General features: G+C 41.6%; 1 protein-coding gene across 1 annotated transcript in view; it reads left to right on the forward strand.

The window, feature by feature from the left end:
* The window catches only part of Epha4 (EPH receptor A4), a 140,369-nt gene that overhangs the window by 104,499 nt on the left and 16,400 nt on the right, over nucleotides 1–19,470 (forward strand). Inside the window, exons 6-11 of the mRNA XM_055616634.1 lie at nucleotides 807–931; nucleotides 2,447–2,606; nucleotides 3,660–3,771; nucleotides 13,021–13,079; nucleotides 14,452–14,565; nucleotides 15,050–15,235. Of these exons, the coding sequence (XP_055472609.1) occupies nucleotides 807–931; nucleotides 2,447–2,606; nucleotides 3,660–3,771; nucleotides 13,021–13,079; nucleotides 14,452–14,565; nucleotides 15,050–15,235 (756 nt within the window). The remainder of the gene's footprint in view (nucleotides 1–806; nucleotides 932–2,446; nucleotides 2,607–3,659; nucleotides 3,772–13,020; nucleotides 13,080–14,451; nucleotides 14,566–15,049; nucleotides 15,236–19,470) is intronic.

Raw genomic sequence — 19,470 nt, forward strand, 5'->3', positions numbered from 1 at the left:
TTTATATTGGAAAGTGTATAAATCGTTTGCCTTCCAACGTTCCACACAGTAACTGTGGAAGAATGGCAAATCCCTCTACTTTAATAAAACTAAGTATCAGTAAGGTGCCTTAGTACTTGGAGGTAGGGTAAAAGGTTTGCTGAGCTTGAATGGAGGTTTGCTGAGCTTGAATGGAGGTTTGCTGCGGGCAAACTGTGGCTTATAAAAAGGACACTTTAGGCGCATGTCCTGTACCAATGGCCCAACGGCAAGAGTGGTCTCAGGTAGGGGGAAATGACACTGTGGGCTCCTGAAGTCACCAACCCTTTGCTTCACAATTTTGTGTGTGTGTGTGTGTGTGTGTGTGTGTGTGTGACAGCGACAGAGTGTACACTCAACATACCCATTTCTATGTACAGTTGTGCAGAGACTACAGGAGGACATCAGGTATAGAAGAATATCCAGTGTCCTTTATCATTCTCTACTTACCACCCTAGTTTCAGAATTACAAGTCAATGCCAACCACACAGAGCTGTTCTGTGGGTACCAGGGAGCCAAACTCAGGTCCTCATGATTGCAGAGCAAGCTTTATCCACTGAGCTGTGTCCTCAGTCCCCTCCCAGATGGTCTGTTAAAGACAAGCCATATAAAAAGCAAAGTCTGAAGAGAATGATAATGACAAATGCCCTTGTCTGGAGAATGGCCATGTGGTCAGCAGGAAGGTAATCTTGTGGGACTTTCTGAAGAAAAGTGAAATTGTTGAGTGATGGTGGAAGCATGTCTCTTTCTAAAGCGTGATGTCATTTTCTTTTCTTTCTCCCTGATAGCACCATCATCCATCGCTTTGGTCCAGGCTAAGGAAGTTACAAGATACAGTGTGGCCCTGGCGTGGCTGGAACCGGATCGACCAAATGGAGTTATCTTAGAGTATGAAGTCAAATATTATGAAAAGGTATTTCTTCCCTTTTCCTTTGCCTCCCTTCTTTTCTCCCTCCCTCACTTTCTTCTTCCTCTTTCTCTTTCCCTTTCTTTCCATTATTTCCTGTCTGTTCTTCAAGCATTAAACAGTTCCAAGTCATGAACCAGCTGTTAAAAAACAAAATTAAAAGCATCTTGGTTCCCAACAAAATCTGATTATGGAATATAATATTTGGCTCGTTATCTTGAAGAAACACAGTGTTCTAATATAATTATATTTTCTTTCAAGTAAGAAAAATCAAGTCCTAATCTGTATACCTTCTATCATGGAGAATGACTCATAACTGCTAAAATAATGATATGTTTAAGCAGATCACTGCTGTTCAAAATGAAGGTGTGGGTTTTGATAACCTTTAAGAGAAAATTGGGTGAGGAAAATTACATTTTTCATCCCCATTATATAGAAACCCATTAATTTTGTAAATAACTTGTCTCTTGGATAGAGTCCTGAAGAGAGCTATTTGCATCCAAGCTTGTCCAGAAAATGAACAGACTTTTTTTCCTTGATTCTTATTTATTTTTTATATATTTTATTTATTTTTTATATCTATTTATTTATTTGTTTGTTTGTTTGTTTGTTTGTTTGTTGTGCCTGCATCCAGAAGAGGACACCAGATCTCATTATAGATGGTTGTGAGCCACCATGTGGTTGCTGGGAATTGAACTCAGGACCTTTGGAAGTACAACCAGTGCTCTTAATCTCTGAGCTGTCTCTCCAGCCCCCAGTTTTTGGTTGTTTTAGACAAGGTTTCTCTGTGTAGCCCTGGCTCTCCTGGAACTCTCTTTTTAGACAGGCTGGTCTCAAACTCAGAAATCCACCTGCCTCTGCCTCCTAAGTGCTGAGATTAAAGGAGTCTCTTATTGGCTTCCTTATTAGAAGCAGAAAGGGGGCTCGATTCTTGAGCTGAATTCAAATTTAAGATCTTTGCCACTTTACAGACCTTCTTAAGGAAAGCAGTATATACCAAATAGATGGAATAGAAATGATATAAATGTTCCCAATGCATGGTTGTGTCTCAGTCCACTGTATACTGAGGAGAACTGGGATATAGGTCTGAAATGAAGGAAATTGTGATGCTGATTTCAATATCTTAATATTGAGGTGGGAGCAATAATTAGAAAAAACATCAACCATCATTTGATGTTCAATTGTTTTATGTATCTTCAACGATTCAATAAATTGTAAATAAAAATTATAAATTTGAATTATAATAAAAACATAGTTTGATTAACGCCAACAACCCTGAAGTTTTTTTTGTTTGTTTTTGTTTGTTTGTTTGTTTGTTTGTTTCTTTGCTCTTTTCTTTTAACTTATAAAAAGTAACACCAATATTTCAAACCCGGAAAGCATTCCAGAGAGCTTAGAGAATGTACTTGTGTCCTGTCACTTGCTTCCAGGTTCTTGGGGAGCTGGACTTTCCTCTCTGATTCTGCGTAGAGTCAGAGGACTTCTTTTGCACCTCACCAATTTCGCTTTCCTGTAATGTAGGATCAGAATGAACGAAGCTATCGCATAGTTCGGACGGCTGCCAGGAACACAGATATCAAAGGCCTGAACCCTCTGACTTCCTATGTTTTTCACGTGCGAGCGAGGACTGCTGCCGGCTATGGGGACTTCAGCGAACCCTTGGAGGTCACTACCAATACAGGTAATGGAGACCACCCAAATGCCACCTGTTCCCAGATGCTTTTATTTATGGGTTGAGCCCTGCTCTGGTGCAACCAAAGAGCTGTGTATAATTTTTGGCTATGTAAACATTTGGCTACTGTGGATATGTGCATGAAACAGGATAACCAGTGCCAACCTCTTAGAAAGCTCCGTGCTGTTTGAAGGAGAAAATTTTTCACAATACTTTCTCATCTGTCTTCCCATGAATGAAAAATGATGTCAGTGTTTATTATCTTGAACATTCTACCAAGCGTGAATAATGGGTTTGCTAACCTGACTAATTGAGGGTTCTGTAGCCACCCCCCACTTTCAGAAAAGGAGTTTTCTTCCTGAGAAGATTAAAGAAGGAACAAAAATTACCGTTTTTTTTTTTTCTCCTACTTATTTTTAGCAATCTGTTTAAATAGTGTCATTAGCGTGCATGTATGTTTTTAAGTCCCTTGTACAAATGTTAAGTCTTGCTCCCTGGAGCGCTGGAATGGCTAACTGAACAAAAGTTTACTGAGCAAGAGATCTCCACCTCCTTAATTACTTAACCTAAACTAGGCCTACTTAGTAAGGAGATGGTGGGACCAAATTTTGAACATCTGTTACAGATATAAATTGTTCTTGTTGGCAGATTATTAAACGAGAATGAGGAAGACAGATGGGAAAGTTGAGATGACGCTAAAGGACACTACATCCTTGGTGTTACCAAGGAAGGTTATAAGGAGGAGGTATCTTTGAGCTGGCCTGTAATAGGTTGGATTTTAATACCTCTGGATGAAGGGAGAGCAAACCTTCTGAATTTTCCAAATGTCTTTTTATGAAGGAATGTATATTTTCATCATGTGAAATGTTTGACATAAAAAGATATGAAGGCATGCATCAACATATATTTTGAGATTCTTTACAGAATGTTTAAGGGTTTGGGGATATGCTTAGCAGATGGATGCTCTTGCGTGGATAACGTCTTCAGAAAGTTGAGTTTGCTAGCAAGTTCCATCTCTTCGAACTGTCCCCTATGTGACCCCCCATGTAATTGTCATTCCAGTGCCTTCCCGCATCATTGGTGATGGAGCCAACTCCACTGTCCTACTGGTCTCTGTCTCCGGTAGTGTGGTGCTTGTGGTCATTCTCATCGCAGCTTTTGTCATCAGTCGTAGGTAAGGACAGACGCACACCCCTCTCCTTCCCAGTCTTTTGCAGGAGGATTTGTCTTCTCCACACAAAGCCAAAGGCTTTTTGCATGCCAGGTTCTCTCTCCACTTTGACCATCCCACATCCATCCTGGACTTTATGGCAGGAACTGGGTGGCAACCTACTCTATTAAGAGTCTTGGAAAATTCCAACTGATTCCAGGAAGCCAAGGGGAGATTTCTGGAGTCATTAAGCTGTGAGGGGTTGGTTTCATTTATCCCTTTGTTAACCCTGGACTCTGTATCCACGATGAGAAGCTGGGTAAAATGCAGACCTGAAAGTTGCACACAGCCACCTCACAGCTGGATTTGTTTTCTCTTATAAGATGGCACTGGTTGTTTCTTGCCTCAAAGGGTTGTTGGCAAGAAACTTTGATTAACATGTTAGGTAGCACTCTAACTCCGTAGGTGCTGCAGCATGATATTGGTTAACAAGACTGAGAAGGGATATGAGCACTGTGCTTCTCCATCCCTTGAAAAACATCAGCATTTTCAGAACTGTCATTGATCATTCTGAGCACAAAGGTGTCTCTCTTGTAAGAGAATCTGATTGGGCCCATGTACATTTAAGGTGTACCTTGATACTTGAAAGGGAGGAAAGAAAAAAACACAATGGCCAGCTTGCATGGTCTTTGGAACCATCTTCTTACTGTCACTTCTGTCCAGTTGTTCACACTGACCAATAGTATCATGGGGCACAGATGCTTAACATCACTGGTACCCAACATATTAGCAGCGCCTTGAACTTTCCCCACCATATGCCACATTCACAATTTCTTTCCAAGGAGAGGCTTTTGTTGTGAATATGATCTTCAGTATAAAGCTTTTTATGTGACAGAATATGAAAGTAACATAAGGAAGAGATGGTCATTGGTATGATTGTAGTTAGAGCATCTTTTGGATTCCCAATAGCCATGCTTGGCTCTCAAGCCACTGACTGTCATATTGTCTCATCCACATGCTGATGATCTCACCAATGTGAAATCAATGTCTTTGGCTATGGCCATCACATTTGTAAGCCACAACGCTTTCACTTCATGCTGATATACATTGACATTAGGGCAATGAACAGATGTGAGAATGCATGAGAGCCCCACTAGTCACACGCATTTGGTAATATGATACCACCCTTGAACCCAGTATACAAAGATCCATTTGTTCACTCCAGTAACGACACAACATGGAACAATGTATTGCTCTGTATGATGTGTCTGTGTTCGTCATTGGCCTCATTCCTTTTGGCAAAGTCTATTGGTAGGTATATTTGACTAGAGCTGTGAGTTATGTCTCTACTTCTTAATCAAGATGTCCTTATCTGCTGCCATGAGGTTTTTGCATCTGTACATGTGTCATGTAAATGATGCCTTAGATGACGCCTAGAAGCGGTGCATTGTCCTGAACTCAAATTGCAGGGAGAAGAGTGCGTGTGTGCACGTGGGGTGGAAATTACATGGGAATTGGCTTAATTAATGCATAGTTCAGTGTTTCAATTATAAACACAGGAAGTAAAAAATGGGAAAATTTTTGAGTAACATGAATGACCTCTACCTTAAAAACAGTATCTTGATGTGTAGCCACTGTGTGACGCTCAGAGGCACACGAGCATTTCAAACACTTGCCAAGTGAACTCATCTTGTGCATTGACTGGGAACATTCTGTCTACTTGGTGGTCCAATGTAAAAGGAACTTTTATTCGCCTGTATCAACTCTTGTCTGGATTACTGCCTCTGTCTGTTAACTTTGGCCTAGTTCTGGAAGCTTCTAGCCTCCGTACAATCTAACCTAGGTCTAGAATGATTTCCGCCTCTGAGACTTACTGCTGAATAAGCTCACCCTTTCTTGTTCTTACTGCGCTCTGGGCTGGCTGGTTCATCTCAGGTGTTCTGACTCAAATTCCTCTCCCACCTGACTTATTCAATCTGCCCTTTCTCTTGGCCTCTGAATTGCTCTTCTTGGCCTCAAACTAACTCCAGCAATCTGCTCTAATCTTCTGGCTCCTTTTCATTCTCCGGCCTCCTCGTTCTGTCTTCACCTATGTCTAACTTGTTCTCTCTTTAACCTCTCTTAATCTGTCCTCATAAAACTGTCTCTTCTCTCTGCATTGCCCATTAAGTAGCTTCCCTTTCCTCTCTCTTCTCATGAGAGTTGAGGTGTATCTTATTCTGTCAGATCTTTCTCTGATTCATCACCGTTTCTGCCACTCAATTAGCCATCATTTTTAAACATGGGTGCTTCCTTCTACAAACTAAGTTTACCTTCATTGTTTGGGATTAAAGGCATATACCACCATACCTGGACATAAGCTTTTCTTTACCTGAAATTTACTCTATACCAGGCTGGCCTTGAATCTGCTTGCCTCTGTCTACTGGATTAAAGGCGTGTTTGTATTCTAGCTGGATCACACAGAAGATCTTTGGATGTGATCTTTTGCCAGAACAGCCATGTTCTGAATTAAAATTCCTCTACAGTCCAGCTTCCTTTCTTTAATTTTCATTCTTTTTTCTTTAATAATTTTTTTTGTTTTAAACGTCCCCAAATACAATAGTCAGAGTCAAGCAGTTAACGATAAGTCACTCGTTTTGAATGTTCTGCATCAAATCTTAGCTTTGAAGAGAAGGAAAAAAAAATCAACAACAACAACCATGACACTATAATGTAGGAAGCCAGGACTATTAAAAGTTGGCTGTGAAAGCAGCATGTTGAGTAGGAGGACTTAATTCCCCTTATGCTTCTATTGATCACTCTGTTATATACAACAAGAGTGGCAACGGGATGCATGGATTCAGTTAGGAGGCCATTGCCTCCTTAGAGAATTCAGCCTGTTGAGTTACCCAGTGATGATTCCTGCCCCTTCTCCCCCAGTTAAAAAAAAAAAAAAAAAAAAAGTCACTTCCTAAGTCTGATAAACACTGCTTGGTGATTGGTCCTCAATGGATCACTTTTTAGAAAATGAAATGTCAGCCCCTTGCCCTCAGATTGATTCTTCCTTAGTGCTGGCCATAAAGCTGTCAGGGGAAGGGCTGCCTGGAGCCAGGTAGCTGACAAGCCTTCAGCAGGGCATGCTCAGTCAGCTAATTCTTCTCCCCGTGCTGTCTGCTGTTATCTGGGACAACTACATGTGTTTAAATGGGACAACAACAGGTGAGCAGAGAGGAGACAGGTCCTGCAGACAAAGAAGTCAGACTCAGGGCTTTAGTTAGAGTACAAGAGACAGGTACCCCGAAATAGTCTTGCCTGGGCTCAGCCAGCAGTGTGAGAAATCCACACGCAGAGCATCTGAGCCTGGAGAAGCCAAGTCGCCTTTGCCTGTCACCACCTTTTGCTTCCGAGAGCTACAGAATGTTGATGTCAGAAAGGATTACAGAAGCCAGGCATAGTGTCACCTACCCAGTCCTGGGGAAGCTGAGGCAGGAGGATTGAGAGGTCGGTGCTAGACTGTGTCCATAGTGAAGCAGAGCCACTGTGAGCGGAGATGAATCCCATGGTGTTATTGGCATGTCCATCAGTGGGAGATTTCTAAATACGTACATGGCAAAAGCCTGAGAGGGAGAGAAATGTTTGAGAACTTCCGGTGACCACCGGGAGAAAATCTGTTTGTTGCTAATTTGTTATTTAAGGGGAAACTGCCTCCGGCTCACAGTTGGCATGTTGCTAGATCTTAAAATAGTGGTGGTGTTTATTTATTTTATTGTGTTCATTTAATTTATAATGAGAAGCCAGAACTTGGAGTAAGCAGGAAAAAATCTCTTTTAACCAAAAGGTTCAGTTCTCTCTCTCTCTCTCTCTCTCTCTCTCTCTCTCTCTCTGTTTCTCTCTTTCTCTGCCAATTTGACTGTGTAAGCATTTAGGAATTTCCATCAGTGAATGAAATTACTGCATTTATAGACTTTACTTAAGTATTCAACATGAAATGTCGTCCTGCTGTGCAAAGTATTTTCACTGAGTTATGTATTTACAGCCCATATAATGGCAAGTAAATAAATTATTATTTTACATTTTATCTACTGTGTATTCTGATGTGTGTGGGGGTCAAAGGTCAACTTTGCGGAATCTGTTTTCTTGTTCTACCATGTAGTTTCTAGAGATAAAACACAGGTCTTCAGGCCTAGCAGCAAATACCGTTACCCAGTAAGCTGTCTCAAAAGCCCCTCATTTACATTTTATGGCATTGTAGATGTAAGCTTAGATTATCCTTTCAGGAAGGTACGCTTTCCAGAGCACCTAACTGTCCTTGCTGTCAATGTGACGCTGTGCTACTGTATGAGAACTTTTAACCCAAGCTATACACACATTCTCCTAAAGAGAAAAAGCGCCTTTTCCCTTTTTACATGTTTATATATTTGTGGTCTCTAGTTTAGCCGTATTCTTTACCGCTTTTTAAACATCTCTTTCAAAGGACTGTTAATCGTTATACATCATTAGATGCAATTTGAAACTCAGACCCTCATGGACTACAGATAGCCCCTGTAGTAATCAAAATTTCTCTGACAGCTCTTCCCTGTAATAGCAGTGGTTTCAAATTGTCTTAGACCACTCTCTCTCTGCTATTTATTTATTTATTTATTTATTTATTTATTTATTTATTGTGTGTGTGTGTGTGTGTGTGTGTGTGTGTGTGTGGGCGTGCACATGTGTATGCCACAGCGTATGTAGAACTCGCAGGAATTGGTTTTCTTTTACAACAGGGGTCTCAAAGATTAAACTCTGGTCCTCAGGCGTGGTAGCATGTGCCTTTACCCACTGAACCACCATGCTGGCCCTCAACAGTATTTTATTGTTCAAACATGGGGAAACAATATTAAGAAAATGACTAAAATATTGTAACGAGTCCTTGGGTTTTCTTAAAAGACTCTTTGGTTAAGGGACAGCATGGCTGACGAGCAAATACATGCTGCTCTTCAAGATGACCTAATATTGATGGCTAGTGCTACCGGGTTTCCATTTGTGTAAAGGTTATAAAATGGCCCTCTTACCACATTGTAAAGAACCAAATTGATTTTAAGGAAAACAATGTAGCATCAATGGAAAGATTCAGAAGTGTTTACCAGGTCCTGTAAATCAACCTGTGATCTTTGAATAAATGACATTGAACGTGTAGAACAAGTTCTGAGTTAATTGTCCTTCTGCCCAAGGTTAACATTCTCTACTTTGGAGCGGAGGCAATCCTATCTGCCCTGCCGGTGTACATCTTTCCTTGCACCCTCATGCTTCTCCGGAATGCTGTGTTCACATAGGAAGAATACACCTAAACATTTACCCAAATGGGCTCAGATGACGTCACATATAGTCACACAATTGGGAGGCGAACGATTCCCGGGGGAACATTTCTAAGCAACTTACAAGCAACCCACACTGCAATTCCAGCTCTATGTAATTGCTGCTGGGGAGCAGTGTTTAGGTTATCTTTTGATTCAGGAACAGCGGCAGCTTGAGGAAGCAGAAGAAGGATGTCGGCTATGAATCTTTGTGGGAGAGACTGCTGAGCTCTGAAAAGGGTCCCTCCCGGAGCCATGCTCCTTATTACCGCCTCATCTTTAATCTGCACTTTAGTGAATAAATTACTTACCTTTTGCTAATTAACTTTGGAACAGTGAACCACATTCATCAACTCTGTCTACTTGATGGGGAACGTTGGTATTTTGATAAAGACGAGGCTTGTGGAAGGCCCCTGCTTCACTCCTGTCTTCTTACTTATTTTATTGAGTAGTCAAGGTGCTGGAAAGAGCACACTGGCTGGGAGGCTTCCTGCTGTTTCCTCCAGTGATAGTTAAAACCCTTATTAGCCAGTCCCTGGGATGGCAGGAAGGATTCCATTCACTGCAGTTTTCACCTGCAGTGCAAGGGCCCTTTGCCAGGATGCCTACTGTGGCAAGGTTCCACGTTTCCTTCTGGGCCATGTTAACAAACCACTTCACTATTTCCCCTAGCTAATCGCCTCGTCCACATCTCTGTAATTAGAAAATCTCCCACAAAGCTTTGCTTCTGCCATTCAGGTGATCTGTCTGGGATGTCAATTTAGACTGAGCTCATCAGGAGGGCTCACCCAAAGTAAGCTTCAATGGTCTTTCTCTCCTGGGTTAATAATAAGCCACATTGTCCCACTCTGAGCCAAGGTGAAAGGGTCATAGGTGACAGAGGTAGAACAGAACTTAGGAATTTTTGTTTTCAAGGTATTATTAGAGCACTAATAGGCTGCAATTAGCCTTTGAACAGTAATCCTTGTGTTTCTTTCTCAATATTCCCTGTACCCTTGTAGGGTCCTCTACTCCAAATAATACTTCCATTAAAAAGATCTTTAAAAGCACCTTCGCTGCTTATTTAATTCTTCTATGTTGGCAAGTCTGAGAAAGGGATGGGAGGGTCAACCTTATCATTAATGACCTCTGCCATTTTATATTTCCTCTGGCTTTGTCCATTTTTAATGAATGTGCTTGATGTGAAAAGAACCATGCTTCAGGGTTGCTTGAGGCAATGGTTTCTATTGTAGATATCCATTGTTTTTTTTTAAACCAGCCCTTTAATTTCAAATGGGTGCCAAGAGCTCAGGGGTATGTCTCAATGGTTGAATTCTTTTCTAGCATGCACCAGGTTTAGTGTTGGGCCTCCAGAAAGGTAAATAAAGGAGGGACTTACTAAAGCTCTCTGTTATCTCTCTATATATTCTCCACCCCCCTTAATTTCAGTATTGAAGTTCTAAAATGGTTTAAAAGATAATTCTTTCTATTTCAGATAAGGCTTTTAGAGCTCTGATAAGAGAGCCTATCACACCTTGTGGACTTTCCTTACCTGAAACATCATTTCTGTGGTCTTTGAATAAACACCTTTCTGTTTACTTTAAAAAGGGAGCAAAGGACAGGGGAGGGGGTCAGGTTAGAAGAGACTACATGCTTCATAGAAAGTTCATTCTGTTCATGGCATGAAATCTATTTGTTAAGTTTTTTTGAAGCCATTTAAGAGCAGTTGAGTCTGATATGTGGATTTGCTGATACAAAATGCAATGTTAAGGCTGGAGAGAGAGCTCAGTGAGTAAATTGCTTGTTTTGCAAGAACAGCCATCTTGTTCAGCCCCTAGTACCCAAGCCAGCATGGGGGTAGATGTGCTGCTAATCCAGTTTGGGGAACCAGGGATAAGGTGGATAGCTAGGGAGGCCCAGGACACAGTGAGAGCTCTTGTCTCAAAAACTGAACAGCATCTGAGGAGCAAATCCCAAGGTTGTAGTCTGGTGAGTGCGCAATATGCATGTACAATCAATCCATACTTTTAAGTGCACAATTAAGTCTCATCATTTATCTTGTAACTTCATCTCCACTTGGAGAGGCACAAGGTCAGGGCACAAGACGATGTGAGTGATTCTCTTGATGCCCCTGGTTCTGAGTCCTCATCTGTAGCAAGTCCTCATCTGTACAATGGAGCTGAACATGTGGTTTGCACCTGACTCCTTTCCTAGGGTTGTTGTGAACAAGCAATTAAATAATAGACCCTTTGAAGGCCCTTTGAAAAGCTAACTGCAAAGGAAAACACAGGCTGTTATTTGGTACCAAAATATGCACTTTGCAGTTAACTGTGGTAACTAGGGTCTCTGTTTTGCTAAGCCGGCTCATGCTTTGCAAACAGTTAGGGGAGGAGATAATGTATGTAATGAGACTACTTTGAAAAGTTAAATGCAATGTAAGAGCACAAGGTATTATTATTTGCAAGGGAATTATCCACGTAGAGGAACATCTGTGGGCTCCAAGGGTCTGATTGCTGAGCTGGTGCCTACAGAGCTGACAAATGAGGGGATGTGGGAGGGAAGCTCTGCGCATGTGCCTGGGGCTGAGGTGCCAGGGGTGGGCTGCATGCCCGCTTGCCCTGCTTAGTTTCTAGGCTCCTTCCTCTACTGGGGGCTTCTCCTGCCTTTCTACTTGTTCGAAGTAGAGGGGCTGAGAAATTCAAACACAGTGAGTGGCCTTAGTCAGTCTTTGATCAATTTCACTAGAAGTGTTACATTTTATTCCCTAATATAGTTTTAGTCTCCCAAAGTGAAGAGATCCATAATAATTAAATGAGTTGATTTTTTTTTAAATTATTTTATATGATATACTTTCTTGTTGTTCAACATAACATGTTTGGGGGGGGGGGCAAGGATGTAGGCCATTGTGGAATGCTAGTCTAGCATATCAAGGCCCTGGCTTTTCTTCCAGGCACCACACACACACACACACACACACACACACACACACACACACGGGCACAAAATTCCATATGCATACACATGTGCATATGTGTATATATTTAAAGTTCTTGATTTTCAAGTCTTGAGTTGATTTTTTTACCTTATGCATACAAGTGATTCATATTTTCCTGACTCAAGACTTACCTGTTAGAGATTTATATTTCCCGAAGTTTTATTAAAAAAAAATAAAAATAAAACCTAACTCCAACAGGCAGTATGTAAGCCTCGAGACGAGGTGCCCCTTATTAGAAGAAAATTATACAGAAACTAGTGTCTACAAACTCTATTGGAATGAAATCAAGTACAAAGCAAAATATTTACTTTCTAAAATTTCATTTGTAAATTAGGTATTTGTAGGCTATAGGGTATGGCTCTTTCCCAATCTCCCAGCCCCCAGATGAAGACCTAACCTAGAAACTCTACCACTGAGCTAAATCCCCAATCCCTGAAACCTGCTGTGATAATGAGAGGTGTTACGATGCTACCATGAGTATAGTAACAAGGTGTGTGCGTTACTTTCAGTAATGAAACTTACTTTAATTAAGAATATATATATATATATATATATGTAGAGCCGGCAAATGAAAAGGCATTTGAACTTGACTTTAACCTCTGAAAGCCACATGAAGGTGGAATGGAACGAGGGAATCAACTCTCCAAAGTTGTCCTCTGACTTGGACACCCAATATGTGTCCATGCTCTCTCTTTCTTTCTCTTTCTCTTTCTCTCTCACACACACATACACACACACAGAAATAAACAAACAAATAAAGAGTCCTATGAAAAACATAGCCAATCAGAGATTCTGGGCTCTTGTGGCTTAAGCTTGTAACCCTAATTCAACATGAGGTAATATTATTCTCTCTATTATTTTATCTCTCTTAAGCCTCAGCTTTCCGATGCGTGAAATGTCCAACTCATGTTGTGGTGGGGAATAATTTGCTTACAGCTTTTTTTGTTAGAGGTTTTGTGATGGAAATCATTTTATTTTATTTAATAGACGGAGTAAGTACAGCAAAGCGAAACAAGAAGCAGACGAAGAGAAACATTTGAATCAAGGTATTAAAAATTGGTTTCAAAAGTAATTTCAGTTTTTAGAGCATGCCTTGTGTTGTCTAATTTAGAAATGTTGGTTGATGTGCCTGTTAATATTTATATAATGTATCCCTTATCCAAATAACATTCTTCAAGTATGTCAAGGTGCAGTCAGTGATTCAATACTGTGTAAAGGCAGAAAGATCTTCAGAATCTGTTTCTTTTATCTTCTGCTCTGGAAAAGTGTTCCTCTAGCCAGCTTATTTCTGTAGATGTGCGGCAAGATGTGATGGGTTATTATTTTATTTTCATAAGTGAAAAATTTGGGGGGAGGAGTGGTCAAAGCATAAGAAGTTATGTAACGATAGCGTGTATTGCTCTCAAGAATGTGTTAGTGGGCTCTAGACGTTGTTGTTACAAGGAGGTGCAAAGAGAAAATTCAAAGAAATCGACTTAAGTAGTTGAAAACACTGAAAAGAATCCAGATGACCCAGCAGTAGTTTGTACTGTACTTTCTGGGAGAAAACCCCAGCCTATTCAGTTATTCATACTAAGGGAGGAAGAGAAAAGAAAGGAAAAGAAGACAGTCATGGGGAGATTTGGTCAGCTGGTACTGGCTATACTCAAGTCCTCAGGGCAAATGCCAGTGGAAGGCGTCAGCAATGCATGTTCCCAGCTGACTCAGAGCTCTCTTTCTCAACGTGTGAGTGAGTGTGATTGATTCGTGGCTGAATTGTACTCGTAGGATCTTCAATATTCAGCTAGACTACAGCATGCCTCCAGCTGAACCTTCTCTTCCGAACGGAATGCAAGCGGGGCTCCAATTTAGAGTCCTTACTTTCAAACCAACCAGTAGCCAGTACTCCTCCCATGTATAATTATCTACGTTTAATCTATATCCATTCATTATTGGTTCATTATTGGCACTTACTTGATCTAGCTATGGTGGAGATGTGACACCCTATAGACGGGGCCTGTGGAAAGACAGAGATAAGTGAGGGACATGACTTCAGTGCTAGGACAATGAAGCTAAGAGACACTGGTTGGGAGAACAGATCCACGTTACACAACTCCTTCCAAATTTTCTGATAAAAGGGATTCGCTTTCCTCCAGGGACAAGTTGCTTCTAAACTCTTATCCTTGAAGTGTGAGGACATTCCAGGAAGTCAGTAGAGCTACATTGTCTTAAGCAGCTAGCAAATTCTTTGTTTACCCACTAATGAAAACCAGAGAGAGAATTTAAACATTTTCATATGTCAACGGCCATATAGTTAACTTGCCCTATGCAAAGGGCTCTTTTTTTTTTTTCCCTTTTTCCAAAAAGACCTTGACCCTTTAGGTTTATTCACGTTTCCTAGGATATATCTAGTCACTTTATCTCACGTTCATTACTTAGGTGTTAGAACTTACGTGGATCCCTTTACGTACGAAGACCCCAACCAGGCAGTTCGAGAATTTGCCAAAGAAATCGATGCATCCTGCATTAAAATTGAAAAAGTCATAGGAGTTGGTAAGTGTCTGAGTATCTGTCCAGTGAGTCAACTTGCTTTGTAAATGTTAAATAGGTATGTAAATTATACAATTACATTCACATGTATGAGCTTATTGCATGTCTGTCTACATATGTAAATATTATGCACTGAGATTTCCTTATTCAGAGTATAAATGTGATGTTCTTTAAGGAACTTTGGTACAAATCTGTATTTTATTTTCGGGAAAATGAGCATGGGGATAAAATAAATGAACACATAAGATCTGTAGCCAGACGTGTTGGATTCAGAATGTTCTAATTCTTGCTAGCTGCAAGACTTTGGTGAGATTTACCCTAAGCTTAAATTTCCTGTGCTAAAATGGAGCCTCTGAGAATAGCGTCTGCTCCAGAGCTTTGGGAAGACTAAATGGAGTCATCATTGGGGTTTCCTAGCTAGGAAGACAACGAAGGTTATTTTTATCTTGAGTGCATTTTTGATGCATCTTGGATTCTTCTCCCACAGGCGAATTTGGAGAAGTCTGCAGCGGGCGTCTCAAAGTGCCTGGCAAGAGGGAGATCTGTGTGGCCATCAAGACTCTGAAAGCTGGTTACACTGACAAGCAGAGGAGAGACTTCCTGAGCGAGGCCAGCATCATGGGACAGTTTGACCACCCAAACATAATCCACCTGGAAGGCGTTGTCACTAAATGTATGTGGGTCATTTCCCTCTACAAAGCTAAGTTGAGAGCTACAGGGAGATTAAATACACATTTTCTTTCTGGGGAAATGACAGATGGGACAGGCCTACTGATTACTAATAAGAGGAAATCAGTGCAGGACAAGTCATTAATCTTTCAGTCAGTTCTAAATGGGTCTATGACTGCAGCTGATGCCCTGTCTCCAAGGCAGCTTGTGTGAGATTTGGGGGAAATTAATATTGCAGAGTTTTGGGAACACCATACCATCTTTCAAATCTTTGCTAGACCAAACTGATTGTCGCAGGGTAGGCACAAGCAGATGGTAAACAAAATGAATTTTATATAAAGGAAAACAAAAGCTCGCCACACCTTGTATTGGAAGCTTGGGTTCCAGATGCAGGGAGCGAAACTTGGGAATCTTTATTATACTGGGGGATTCGCTTGTCTGCTCTGCCTGTTGCCATTCAGCACCTATTTACAATAACACCTGGTTGAACCTTCCTTTTTTTTTTTTAGTCCATTGGCATTCACCGGGCTTGTGAACCACGCTTCAGTTAAAAATACGACACAGTTCAACAGATGTGTTTTGTGAGGCTAACCCTGTGTACAACTGTAAGGCTTGCAAAGACTGACTTATAAAGTGCCACCCTGATGGGCACTGAAGCAGGGCGTGTTTAAGATGGCTCTGTTCCAGGAGCCCTGATACCTAACTGCAGTTAGTACAAGTCAGGGACCTTGTAAGCCCGGGGCTCCATCTTCAGTAAGGCCAAGATGTCTCTTGTTTGATTTAAGGCTTCTGTGAAAAGCTTGTCAATCAACAAGTGGTGAGCGACAGGATGGCTGCTTCAATGGATGGGATACAGGGCAGGGAATGGAGTAGGTTACCCTTGCAGTAGTAAGCTAAAAGTGTACCATCTTGAGGAAGAAGAAATGAGAAAGTTCCTTAAAAAGAAAAGAAATCAAGGCACCTTAAATTTAAGCCTACCTCTGAGACTTCAGGTAACAATGTTTAGGTGCCAGCAAGATGGCTCAGCATGAAAATGTGTTTTCGGACAAGCCTCATGGCCTGTGTTCACCCTCAGGAACCTGTGTGGCTGGGAAGAGAGAGCTTAACTCCCGAAGACTGTCCTCTGACCTTAGGACAAGTCCCGTGTGGCATATGTGGCCTCTACCCTGTGACACTAAATAAATGTGCTTTTAGGACAGTTTCCTGGGCCTCTTCTGAAGCCGTTTGAATGGGTGGCAGGGGTTGTGGCATGGGGGATAGGGAAGACCCACCTGAGTTTTCATTCCTGAAGGATTTCAGTAAAGGTGATGGATCCATTTTGAGAATAACTGCCCCGACGATAAAGCTTGGCTCATAGCTCTATCAGAAGCTGATGGCAGCTTGGATGGATTGGTCAGTCTTTTGTTTCACTGTTCTCATCTGTTAAAAAAAAAATGGAGATAAATAAAACTTGCCTTGCAAGGTTATCTGGGGTGGAAAGAAAATATTTAGAGTGGTTTGCACAATGGCAAATTAAACACACACACACATGCACACACACACACACGCACCTCTTTTTAAGTGTTAACGAGTGTTATGTCAGAAGGAGTATACCTCTCCTCACATTGAGAATTCTTCAAAAAGGGAAATTTGATGCTAAGGACGTATAATTTTCTACCTCAGGTGAAGGCTATAATTAGCATAGAATAGTTCTATTTGCTTTTTAAGATTGGTTTTACAGACAGGATATTTTTCTGTTGCCTGTGGCCTTCAAGGCTGCCCAAGCCCCCTCACTACTTTAATTAAAAGATAACATTCCCTTTAAATACTTCTGCAGGTCCCTTTTCTAGAAAGGAGGCTCTGTTCAGCCCGGGTGTTTTTCCTGCCGCAGACAGTGATTTTCCTAGCACCTCTGCGGAAGAGAGGAGAAACAGGGGATCTTTGTGTTAAAATCCCTCCGCGCCTTTAAAAACCCGCAGCTATTACAGCTGTAACTGTTACAAACGACTGCGTTCATTTGCATAATGCAGTTATCACTGAATTAAAATGATTTAAAATTTTCCAGCAGAGAAGTTGTTGGGGTCGCCTCCCGTTCTGTCCCCTCCCCTCCGAATCCCCGAATCCCAACCTTGTGTAGGGAAGCAGCCATCTCCATCCCTGAGCCCGCCCCAGCTTGGTTTATAAACCCTTGCCATAGAAGAAAGGATTCTTCTTTTCCCTTGTAGAGATCTTCCAAGATGCTGATAAATGGATACTTTTAATAGACAGACAATACAGGAAACTTGAGTAGATGATAGGAAGAGCCAGGCTAGGGAGCTGTGAGGGTGAAAGGGCCCGATCAGAGTGTGTTTCATAACCAGCTGGCTTCCGAGGCACGATTGAGAATGAGGGAGGAACACAAATTCTCCCCGCTCCGCTCTCTTGGATCTCCTCTTCGGAAGAGCTCCAGAGGGAACTGGTGAGACGGAATTAGGTGTTAGTGCTTGGCTGGGAGAGCAGACTTTTCCTCATTAGTTGACAAAGTATCTTTTGATTGGGGCAGGATGGTTAAAACTCACATAGGTGATTTTGTTGTGTGCAACGACTTGTAGAGGGCAAAATGTGCTGAGAGTGAGGCGCCCCACGTGGACTGAGCAAGATGAAAAAGTGTCTCCTGAGGACCCCAAATTCAGCAAGACCAGAGAGTTCCTAGTGTCTTTCTGTCTACATCCCAGTTCTGACTTTCATTCCTCACTAGAAGTCTGAATGGAATCATTCTCCAGTTTAAAGTGATTACCTCTGAAATAGGTCTTAGACATGACAGTCACACACACAGGCAGCCAACCGAAAATAAATTGGGATGTCGTTGAAATTAAAAACTTCAAAATTGTTGCCTCTGACTTGAGGACATTTCTCTTTTTTTCCACGGTGAGATAGCCCGGCCTATTTTCTGACTAAATCACTACGTCCAGTCAGCAAGAACAATAGAAGTAAATGTTTTCATCAAATGGGATCTGTTGATCTGTACTGTCAGGGTTACAACACTGGCTGATGCGTACCTCCACCCCCACCCCGACAGCGCCCCCTTCAAAAGAATTTCAGACCCTAATTCCTTGCCTGTAAGAAACTTAAAAAGGGTTATTTCCTAAGTAAAATGAAAAGTCCCAAGTCCCACTGGACCTTTAAACAAAATGCTGAATTCAAGCTCCTGTCTCAAATGAAATTATTTAGAGATTTAATATATTGTTATTAAAAATACAGAATCTATTTTGATCCTTATTCTTTCTCCTCCCCACCTCCCTACTCAACCAACTTCAAAACACAAAAGTCAAGACAAATGTTTAAAACAGATTTTTTATTAATTTATTTTTTATTACTTTTTTTTCACTTTGTATCCCAGCTATAGCCCCCTCCCTCGTCCCCTCCCAATCCTACCCTTCTCCTTCTCCTACCATACCCCTCCCCCAGTCCACTGATAGGGGAGGTCTTCCTCCCCTTCCATCTGACCGTAGCCTATCAGGTCTCATCAGTACTGTCTGCATTGTCTTCCTCTGTGGCCTGGTAAGGCTGTTCCCCCCTCAGGGGGAGGTGATCAAAGAGCCAGCCACTGAGTTCATGTCAGGAACAGCCCCTGTTCCCCTTTCTAGGTAACCCACTTGGACACTGAGCTGCCATGGGCTACATCTGTGCAGGAGTTCTAGGTTATCTCCATGCATGCTTCTTGGTTGGAGTATCAGTCTGAACCCTGTGCCCAGATTTTTTGGTACTGTTGCTCTTCTTGTGGAGCTCCTGTCTCAACCAACTCTTTCATCACCCTCTTCTTTCGTAAGATTCCCTGCACTCTGCCCAAAATTTGGCTATGAGAGTCAGCATTTGCTTCGATACCCTGCTGGGTAGAGTCTCAGAGGCCCTCTGTGGTAGGCTCCTGTCCTGTTCCCTGTGAACTAGAAAAGAATATCCTGAGGTATCCCAGAAGCAGAAAGACACACATGGTATATACTCACTTATAAGTGGATATTAGACATATAATATAGCATAAACATACTAAAATCTGTACACCTAAAGAAGCTAAGCAAGAAGGAGGATTCTGGGGAAGTTGCTCAATCCTCATTCAGAAAGGCAAATGGGATGAACATCGGAAGAGGGAGAAAACAGATTTGTTTTTTAAGATAAGTTGTTAAAGGAAGCAAATAAAACAGATGTGTTACGGACAGGAACAAGAGAAGGGACATAGTTCTATATGGTGTGTGCTTCACATTCTATGAATAATGAAGTACTCAG

Source organism: Psammomys obesus, unplaced genomic scaffold (genome assembly GCF_907164565.1).
Source record: "Psammomys obesus unplaced genomic scaffold, mPsaObe1.curated_primary_1811, whole genome shotgun sequence".
NCBI classification, from domain to species: Eukaryota; Metazoa; Chordata; class Mammalia; order Rodentia; family Muridae; genus Psammomys; species Psammomys obesus.